Source organism: Pteropus alecto, unplaced genomic scaffold, assembly GCF_000325575.1.
Source record: "Pteropus alecto unplaced genomic scaffold, ASM32557v1 scaffold220, whole genome shotgun sequence".
NCBI classification, from domain to species: Eukaryota; Metazoa; Chordata; class Mammalia; order Chiroptera; family Pteropodidae; genus Pteropus; species Pteropus alecto.
The window spans coordinates 396,828-407,892 of NW_006430043.1; the positions used below are offsets into that span (position 1 = coordinate 396,828).

The 11,065-nt window shown below is 36.9% G+C and overlaps 1 protein-coding gene and 1 pseudogene across 1 annotated transcript in view; both read left to right on the forward strand.

Annotated features, from left to right (window-relative positions):
• Nucleotides 1-4,088: 4,088 nt before the first annotated feature.
• Nucleotides 4,089-4,252, forward strand: LOC112478483 (annotated as a pseudogene).
• Nucleotides 4,253-10,962: 6,710 nt separating this feature from the next.
• Nucleotides 10,963-11,065, forward strand: part of GTSF1 (gametocyte specific factor 1) — an 11,832-nt gene continuing 11,729 nt past the window's right edge. Inside the window, exon 1 of the mRNA XM_006904487.1 lies at nt 10,963-11,009. Coding sequence (XP_006904549.1) covers nt 10,994-11,009 — 16 coding nt within the window. The 5' untranslated portion in view covers nt 10,963-10,993. The remainder of the gene's footprint in view (nt 11,010-11,065) is intronic.

An 11,065-nucleotide genomic window follows, 5' to 3' on the forward strand; every position in this document is an offset into this window, starting at 1 on the left:
CTAAATCCCTGGACTTAATCACCTAAATGCCCTCAGGAAAATCTGGCATTTAACAGTCTAGTTCTGGGCCCTTCCTCCATGCCCTAGGCATGATGCAAAGCATAATTGAAACGAACAGTTCTATGCACTTTTCTATCCCTGCTGCTTATGCCAGTCTGCCTGGATCTTCTTTTTCACCCTTATCAGACTATGCTGCCCCTGCTTTGCAGAAATCTCAGCTGTAGCTGTTGCCTGGAAACTTGGGAGTCATCGAAGTGAATGTTTGCTAGGATATCTAAAGACAGCTAGCCATAAGGGAAAGTAGGCCTCCTATTGGCAGTAAAATGCAGCAGATTTGATATGATATATTCTTAGTTCACTTCTGGGAGCCTTCATATGTTAATACCTACAACTTTAGTGACTTCAGACTAGCATTCTCAGATAATTATAAAGTAGTCTGAACTTGAACATGCTACTTACTGTTCACTCTTTGATCTGCTCTCCCCAAAAGTAGCTATGCTGATCTATCCGACAAGTAGCATCTTTGTCTGGCAAAGAGCTTAATTTAGACAGGTTTGGAGAAGAGATGGAAGGGAGCAATGCTGAACAGTAAAAGAATCAGCTGCCCCAACCCTGCTTTCTCCAGCACTCAAGCTTATGGTGTTAAAATTTCATCTTACCTCAGTACTGTGAGTTTACTAAGGAGTCCTCCCTGTTTATTACTCTGCTTGGGGGAAAAACACTCTATTTAAAACAACCTATAAAACTGAAAATATGTACAAATGTTAGTTTTCGGTCTTCCAAGGTACATAAGCAGTTAATTTCTTCTATTATCTACTGGCTAAGCTATTGCTTTTGTTATCATATCTTTCATACCACTCTTCTTTTGAGAACAGAAAATAGGTCTGTGTCAAGACCATCTGATCTTAAATGGCAATATTTTCTCTGCCAACCCATGGTTTCTGCTGTTTAGGCCTCATGGAGCAAGAAGCCTTAGAAATATGTCCTTATGACCCAAACCACAGGATGCCAGCTAGCAGGTTACAGTACCACCTGGCCTCATGTAGAAAGGTAAGTTTTCCTCATAAGAACCATTAAGTCACTGGAGGGAGAAAAATTAGTTCAGAATACAAAAAGTTAAAGACTTTTTTTAAAAAAAAGAACAAGTTTCTGACCATAGCACCTAGCAGTTCTTAATGTTGGAACATGGTAAGTCTTCAGCATTTCTAGAAAGGAATGGAGGGTGGGATACAGGCAAACTTAATAGCCATTTAATGAGAACTTTTCCTTTTAGAAAAATCCAAAAATAGCTAAAAAGATGGCTAACTGCAAATATAACGCTTGTCATGTAGTCCCAATGAAAAACCTCAAGGAACATGAGGCTAACTGTCTCAGTAGACCTGCCATCAATGAAGGTAAGTTGTTTTTTTTTTTTATTTGGGGGGCATCAAGATCTATTGCTCCATAATCTCCATATTTCATAGTTATGGAAGTCTTACCCAAATGAGAGGAATGAAAAACAAAAGCACATTTCTACTCTGCTTCTATAACTTCTGGTCTGCTTTATTTCAGAGCCATTTAATCTTCCAAAGGTTATTTCTCCAAATTTGAAGCCAAATGAAAAACTTCCTAGCATTCCCAATCAGATACCTGACTCTGACATCTGGAACATAGGTGAGCAAGGGCGAAATGGTGAACACAGTCATAAATGAAGGCTTGGATCCTAAGTCCTTCATAGCTAATAAGTACTGCAGCTCTGAATAATTATCTTGCTATTCCTCCCACAAAATCTTTCACCAAAACAATCAAAATAGTAAATCTGAGAATTCATCTGTCTCTGGAGGGGCAACCCAGTAAAAAGGAATCTAATTAAAATCTAAATTCACTTATGACAATTAAAAGAGTCTTCTTATCTTACCTATACTTGATCACTTGTTCATAAACAAAATTAATGGTTTTAAACCGAAACTTGTAATGTGGAAGACTGGGATTTATCCTATCTCAAGTAATACCCTTTCTCTAAGATGCAACATGTTATAATAGAGAACTCACGAGATTTCAATCAGATCTAGGTTCAATACCTGCTCTGGCCTAAAGGAAAGTTACTTCGCAAACACATCTTCCTCATCTATAAAAGGAAAAATATCTGCTTCGTCATGTAGATTAATAATAAATTAAGATTTTGTATGTTAGAGGAATGCAAGCTCCTTTAACAGATAAAGTCCAGACTGTATTAATATCATGGTTTAATACAACAGAAATTTCCTCATATACAATCCCAGTGCAAGTATTTGGTGGGGGTGGTGATTTGAGAACACAGGCTCTTTTCATCTTGCAACTGTCACCTTTCACACTTAGCTTCTCAAGCTGTCAAAAAGAGAGAATGGAGAAGGTGTAGTTGCCTCTTAACCCTGTCAGCCCAAAAGAGAAAACTTGACTCACATTCCATTGACAAAACTAGTCACATGACCATACCTAAATGTAAAGGTTGTGGGAACGTAGCCTCTGGGCAGAGCAGCTACTTCCCAGTAACAACTGTGAAAAGGAGACTCAAATCTCTGCTGCCAGCTAGCCTCTGCAACAATATAAAAATGCTTAGTACATGTTTTACTTCTTCCTCCTTTCCTCCATTCTAGATAACACACATCATTCTCCTTCGTTTGTTCTGAAGACATTTGCTCCCAAAATGCTGGTTTGTGAAAGGTAAGATAAATCATATTATAGAAGTTATTAGAAGAGAGAACAAAATACCTTTAAGTTGGACACTCAAAGTGAGATGGCCACTAAGTATAGGCATAGCAGATACCTAAGCTTCAATTATAAATTTTAAAAGAGTTGTATTCGTGAGCTCTGAGTACTCCCATTTCTCCTTCTAAGACTCCACTTAGGACTTTAATCCATCAAGGACTTGATTACACTAGGTTCTTGATTCTGTGTAAGAATTTCAAGGAATGAAAAACCAATTCTTAAAATGATGAAAGGGAAAGAATTAGTATACTGAACATGAACCAGGTCAGGATCCCCACCAAACAAGCCTGAAGGGAACATCCAGCAGTTAGAGGAGCCAACAATGGAGTTACCCATGACATACACAAGAAGAAGGGAAGGTACAGAGGAACTATATAAAACAGAAGCTAACACAAAATCAATAAGTCCTACTCTGATATTTAGTAATGTCAACTATTTTTGATAGTTACTTTAATCTCCTGGAACTGGTTAACTAGACTAATTCTGTAGTTTTGGTTTCCAACCAACTTTCTTCTTTCGGTCATCCCTTACAGTGACTCAAGAGACATAAAAAAAGAGACTATGGATTTTAAACATCCTAACAATCATAAGTCCTGGAGAAAAGGTAGATTAACTTTTTAAACTAATACCATAGTTTTAACATATATTAACAGAGTACTTAATATATTAATGTAGTTTTTACCAATAACACAAATACTGTATTCTAAATCTTCAGAGATTCTTAGACAATTTTTCTTCTTTAAAAAATAAATCATATATTCTATTCTAAAATCTTCTTCCCCCCACAATAGAATTCAGGAAATGTCCTGATAGTTTTAAATCAGAATTTGGAGAAAGAGCTGTCTGAAACTCTATTTGAAATGCTACTAACACATATCAAGCTTAGGTCCTCCATAAAAACACTTGCTATCAAAATGGTACTACCTCAATGTTCTCTTTCTACCCATAGGTCAGAAAAACTGATGGAGAGGTTGTGGATGAAAAGACAGCAGACAGAAGATGTACTATTAAACCTTTTTTAAAACTTTGGGAAAATCCTAACTCAGGTTTTAGGTAACAACTACCGTCATTATTGCCATCTTAACATGTTTTTATTTATTTAAATAAAGAATATTTGTCCTATGATAACCTTCATTTGGTTTTTTATTCTGTTTTTCATACCCTCATTTGTCAACCAAAAGGCTAGAGAGTTTATTTGCTTATTTCCCTTAGTAGGAGAAATATACTCACTGTGTGAGCTATAATGCTATTCCTTAATAAGGTTCTTTATCCTCCAATATTTTCTCCTACCTCCAACTCATTTACTATATATATGATCATGAGATCAAGCTTCTTCAATCAATTTTCTGCACAAACCTTCCATCGCTTCTTGGCCTTTTTGCTAAGATCAAGTGTAGTATTTGTACAAACCTTCTGTACTTAAAGGATATAGTTTTTATAACAAGCCGAGTTTGGAACATGGCTCCATATCTACGTAACTCTGTAGAAATCAGTTTACTTCCATCTTAAATATGCCTTATTCTTTCTCACTCTGTTCATTATAAAATGTCACCCCTTTGCCCTTCAACCACTCAAATTCCTAATCTAGCTTTTTTTAAAGGCCAGTTCTTAATCCTCACCTCATTTAAACCTTTCCTGTCTCCAATCTCAACCATAGCATAAACCTTCATGAGGGAAGTCAGAATCATATGCTGCTGCATATTTGCTACACCACTAGCCTGGTGCTGTGCATCTGGTAGATATTCAAATACTTGATGCTTAAACTGAACCAAGACACAATTTACAACAGGACAAAAATTAGTTCCTCTTAACCTGTAAATTTTTTAATTGCAGCTAGCTAATTTTAAAATAATGACTTAGTTTTTACTAGTTTACTGATTAGTTCAGGTATATTTAGACTTAGAGTTAAAAGCAAAGTTGTAGTCAAGTGAATATTTTCTGCCCTTAGGAGTCATATCTTTACCTAAGTATTTTCTAGATCTTTTTCAAATGATCTTTTTCTTCAGTTAAAGCAGAAAATAGAACGGATTAAAACGAGACACTTATAGCATCTAGCACATTCTAATATACTTTGTACGAAGGAGGACTACTGACTTTCTCCCTTAATTTACATAATATAAACAAGATTTACTTTTATCTCTGGACTAAGGCCTTAAACATATTTTTAATTTTTTAAAATTATACTTTGGTATATTAACACCAGACTATATGAAAACAAAAGAATGTATGAAAAAATGGCCTAAAAAATATAAAGATATCTTCCTTTATCATATTTTAGATATATGGAATCTTCTCCTAAAAAACATCATGCAGCCTCAATTGGGAGACTACATAAGTTTTCTTCCAAACCAGAATACTCCAGAGCATGAAAGAGGCAATAATAATTATCCTGGGATAACCAGACAAACCAAGTCAGCCGCCCTACTCACAAGGGATAAAACATTCCTTATTAGGCAGTTGCATCATTCAAAACACAAGAGCTAGATCTACTCAAATCTTGCTTCAAGAACTTTTGAGGCCTTCAAGGAAGACACAATAGAAACTAAAACATCACTTTTTTGGTTTCTAACATAACATTTTGTCAAAGCTTCAAGAAAGACTAAACACAGGGTCGGGCCTAGTTATTACTTGGATGGGAGACCTCCTAGGAAGACCAGGTGCTGTAAGTGTAAAAAATAAAAAAATAAATAAATAAGGGAATGTAAGCTGACAAAGTCCTTGCAATCTGTGAGGTCAACCAAGGATTGCCTCGAAGAAAGAGAAGAAAGAAAAGAAAGAGAAGAGAGGAGGGGAGGGGAGGGGAGGGAAGTTCCCAAGTAATGGAGATGCTGCTGGTCTGGGGACCACACTTTGAGAACCATTGGTATGACACAAAGTTTAAGAGCTGAGAAGGAAGGAGAGCAAGAAGAGGCCACAAGAAAATGTAAGACTAGTCCTTTACACAATTTTTGTTAGGTAAAATGTCTTTAGCACAATTCTGCCATTATACCATCTTTTCAACACTTAACTTTTAAGAAGTTCCCATTTCCTTACTTATCTGTTCATTAAGCCTTGCCAAAGTGATAACCAACAACAGTTTACAAATTTTGACTTAGAATTTACATATTAGATGCCAGCACCAAAAATAGTGTGAAGAGTTACTTGTTTCTGAGTCCATGGGAAAGGAACTACCTAGAAGTCAAAGAAAAACATAGAAAACTGATTTCTCAGGTACCCCGGTAACTATTACAAGCAATGTGAATCACAAAGATATAGAACATTTACATACTAAGACAATGAATTTAAAGTATAAACCAAAAAGAAAAAAAAATCAATACTGGTGTTTTCATTCATCCTGTATCATCTTGTATTTGTAGAGCTGGATGTTGGCTATTATTGGCAAACTCTCATTAGCAACTCTTTTTTAAACATAAATTGATTTTCATTTGCTCTATAGTGAGAGTGCCTCTCCCTGCTACTTTGCCTAAAAATTTGTAACCAACTCAACATTTCACCCTACTCTAAAGCAATACTTCCCAATTTATCCTTATCAATCAGGACATCTACTATATTCCCCCAGAGATCTCTCATTTTGAAATATTTTGCAACTGCATTTATTGAATAATTTTTCTATGTTTAATTATACACTCAACTACCAAATCAGAAACCATAATTAGATGAGAAAACCAGGCCTTAGTTGACAGGATTCAAACCAGAAACAAATTTAATATTTAACCTTCTGATAGGCTGGGCTTTCCAAAACATTGAAAATCTCTAAAGAATCTCAATGACTACTGAAATTCCTTCAATCTTAAAAGCTGAGGAAACTGATTTTGTAATAAAGATTTTTCACAATCACTAGAGTACAGAACTGTTTGTTTACTCATTAGCACAGTCTTTGTTTTTAACTAACGATTATTTATTCCAAAATATAATCTATAATTTAGGGATAAATGCTAGCATATCACCAGATAGAACCAGCGAGGATTAGATTCAGTTTGGGATATTGATCCCAGCCAGCTTCTAGAATAACCCTGTGTAAATGCCTTGGTTTCTCATTGTTTTTTTTTTTTTTCCTTTTCAAATATATTCAGCCTGGCTGAAAAACCAGTCTAAAAGAAAGCTCAGCAGGGATCTCAGATAAAGCAGAAAATTTCTGGGTTGGAAAGATATGAACAAAGGATTTAAGAATAGAAAGAATAAATATGTGGTGCATTTTTATTTTTAAAACTCCACTGAAAGACAGTTTGGGTTTTTAGTTTTTGTTTTCTTATTGTTGTTGTTTATTTAAAAGCTGGTGGGCTTGTTTGCTGATGCTAAATGAAACAGCTTTATCAGTTGAGGATCCTTTCACCCTGACAAGGCATTACTGCATGCAGTAAAACCTGACTTTGGATTCTAGTTTGGCACCCTCCCCATCCTCTCAAGCCCTTGGCTCTTTCTTCTTCAGAAATTTCAATCTCCAGGTATCTGAATAAAAAGAAATATGGGTCACAGTAAGTGTCAATCATTTCACCAGATTACTGCAATTTAAAGCCTAAAAAACACACACATTTTGCTTCAAATCACAGTGACTCCACCAACTGGCATGAGTGATGTTGTGATAAATTCAGAGGTTTAGGATTTCATAAAGATTAAGATGTTCATAACAATCTGAAACTGATTTGCCAAAACATCAGCTTTTCTAAAATGTTTTGCACCTAGTTTGCAATGAAGCTTTTATTCTTAGCAATTATCTTTCAAGAAACACTTTAACAGCTTGCTCCTTTTCACAGGAATCATCCTGTGCAGAAGAATAGCTTTTGTAAATTAAAAACAGTGCCTAGGTCAGTGGTTCTCAACCTTTACTGCACATTAGAATCATCTGGGTAGCTTTTTAAAAATTGCTATGCCCAGCTCTTTCTGATTAATTGGTCCAGGATGAGAAATTGGCATAGTATGTCTTAAAAGCTCCCCAGGTGATTCTAATGTGCAAACAAGGTTAAGAACCATTAGCCTACAAAAATGGCTTGGGCCCAGGTTCCATCAACACATTTCTTTTTAGGATCCTGATATGGACCAAAAGCTAAGAAGCACACTCTCTTCAGGCCAAGGGCTGATAATTAAAAAAAAAAAAAAAAAGTTATGTTTACGATTTATTCATGTAAAAATAAAATGTCTTCCTCCTATGATCCTTCTCACTAAACCCACATTCAGTTCTTGCTGTCAGGATAGATTCTCCTAAGTCACATCTAGGTTCTATAAATCATGGAAACATTCCAAAAATCCAAATATTTCAATAGCCAGGCTGATCTCCCAGACTGCCTCCTCAACCTTGGACAGTACAAAAATTTTTGTCATATCACATTTTCAACTGTTTTGAAAAATAGCATCACCGGATCTACCTAGAATGTCAACACCTTCCTTTTTTTCCCCCCTAATCTTCAAAGGCCGCAAGTCCCTTCTCTCCACAAAGTCTTCCCAGGTCACTTTGGGCCTCACTGATTTCTTCCTAATATGAATTTAGTCTCGACCACTTTGGCATCTGTTATACTGCCATTTAACCTTTCATCCACTTTGGGGCCTATCTAACCACCTTAGGGACAGGAGCTACTGCTTAAACGTTTGTTTTATTTTGTTTTGTTCTGTGTATCAGTTTCCAGTACAAAGGCTCTCATAATACAAGTTTGGGTTTCCACTATCAAGTTATAACTTTCTGGCCCTCTTTACCTCGCCAACTCTCTTCTGTAAGCTCTCTCCTTAACTCTAAAACTCACTTTTAATCCAACTACAGTATCCGTCCTACCAAGCATTCTCAGATACTATTATTGACTTTTGAATTTTGAGATTCCACAACACGTGCTAAACGAAAACAACTAGATTCCCTTTCCTGGTAACTGGGTTGATTTTGTTTTGTTTTGTTGTTTTTTCGACTGTTCTACCTGCTTATCTCCTTTACAATTTTCCTCTTCCACTCCCTCAAAATTTCAACCACTTTCGTATGTTGACAACTTTCATAAAGCTTCTTCCCAACCTGCCCCCAACTTCTAACCCATCGCATTCCTTCCTCCGGTGCCCATTTCTAAGTACCCGTTCTCTTTTCTAAGATGGCCGCCACAAAGCGCAGGGAAAGCAGTGCCTGTTCCACCCACGCAAGGCCACTATCGTTCTGGGGGCCCCAGGCGGATGCGCTAAAAGAGGACGGGCCTGAGGCGGGGTGTGGCCTAAAGAATGGGAAGGGCCAAAGGAGGGTCACTGCTCAGCCCCCTGCGCGAGTAAGAATTGAGACCTCCGTCACAGGAAGTGGGGGCCCCACCCGGAGCCCCACCCCTAACGTCAAGGGCCGGAAGTGAGCGTTGCTCTGGCGCGGATGTGGGGCGGAGGCGACTGTGGGGAGAGCGTGTCTTGACCGAGGTAGGAGAGGCGTCCAGCCCTGGCTTGAGGCCAGCAAACAACTCCGTTTTGTGTGGTAGGATCCCTTAACCATCTAATATCTTCCTTTTTCTGCCTGTAGCCTTTGGCGTGGTGGGTTCTCAACGTAGCTGTTTTGGTTACCGGCAGTTTTGCCACTGCTTCGTCCCTTCGAGGGCCTCCCTAGCTCCTTTCGAGATAACCACCTTCCCGCCTTCACCTATTTGGTCTTATTGCTTAAATCTACTCTGAATGTTTTGTTTAAAGGAAGAAAAACTATTTTACTGAGCCCCTAATTCTGTTAAGAGTTTAACCAATTGCTTCAGGCTACATCAGGCCCTAATCTAGACTGTAATTTCCCGTTTCACCACGTCTAGTACTAGGGAAAAGGTAAAGATCACCTGTTAACAGTTTGATGTGGAAGATATTTAAATAGACAAGGCTGAATGATGAGGCTATCGATTTCATTGCCCTTTATTTACTGTAATTAGTCCTTTTTCCCCTAGAGGATAGAGTGACATCTTACAAGTTGCTGAATTTAGTGATGATCAGTCCTTTAAATGCCTTAAAATCAAGGAACATAATACTTAGTTCTTCCTTCTAAATTTCTTTTACTTTTATTGAATAAGTATAGAGTAATGATGTATAAGTAAAACATGTCAAAAGGAAGATCAGAATTTCTTACTCCAGACATGAAAAATATTTTTTACGACAGTTCCACTAATGACTGTAATTAACAAATGGGCTCTGCAGCAAATTACTAAACTAGAGTTCCAGATGATAACTTGTATTTCCTATCATAGATTCCAAGGCTGCTTATGTCATAGAATGGGGGGAAGGGGTGTGGAATTGTACGAGAGGCCAAAGGAGAGGTTGCTCTAGAGACAATAACTGTAAATCAGGCCAAACTTTTCAGAAGTTTCTAATGGAGATGGCTATATATAAATTTAGATTTTTCCTATAATGATAAGTTTATTTAATCATAGTGCTCGATAGTGGGGATCTCAGGATTCAGACTCAAAACCATTTCTTGTCTTATCCACATTTCTGTTAACAGACTTGTTCTCATGATTGTGTTATCCATAAAATGAGCTGTTCTTAAGTCCTAAGATTTAGAAGTTTTCCCTCAGTGTATAGAGGGAATGAGTATTAACTAGAGAGATTAAATAACAATCTATCCATTTTAGCATAGGAGATTGGGGTCAGAGGGGAGGTGAGGCATCACTGGAAAAAATGTGGCACTTCCTAATCATATTTAAGAAAAGTTGTAGAAATAGTAAACTAGGCTGTCTCTGGGCATATTGGATGAATTTAGTGTATATAATTTCTGACATAGGCTTCCAGCATTCCCAGGTACCAGGGAGGAGCAAGACTGGCAGCCTGTCCATGCTATATTTCTAAGAACTTGGGAGGAGAGCTTTAAAATTGTACCCTATTCCTATGTTTATTTTGAAGTTTAAGTAACAGTATCTTTTGGTCTTAACTTGCGTTCTCTAATATTAAAATAGCATCAAACCGTAATATATGGTAAAGAGTGACCAGCTATTGTAATGGCATTTAAAGTAGGCTAACATCTTAACATCTTATTACCTCAATACAGTTTAAATTAGTAGTCATATTTAGTTTTTCTTAACTATTTATGAGCCCTAGAATTTATTCCAAGTGTGTGAATTAGGCAATGATGTTGAAATGTTTCAAAGTAGTAAGGAATGCTTTAAAGGAGAAAATATTTGGGGGATGGGGTACTAAGGGTTTCTTATATTGAACTTAAGTAGTTTGAATTCCAATTTGACTTTACCTCTTAGGGCCACCTTTTGATACATTTCATTTCCAATTCCCTGAATCACTCTTTTTTTTTCCCCCCCCAGCACTTGGATTCAGCTCCTTCATTTCCAACATGGAAGAAACTTACAGTATGTACTCCTTACTGCTTTTAGAAAATAAATTACTTATATATATAGTTTTATGT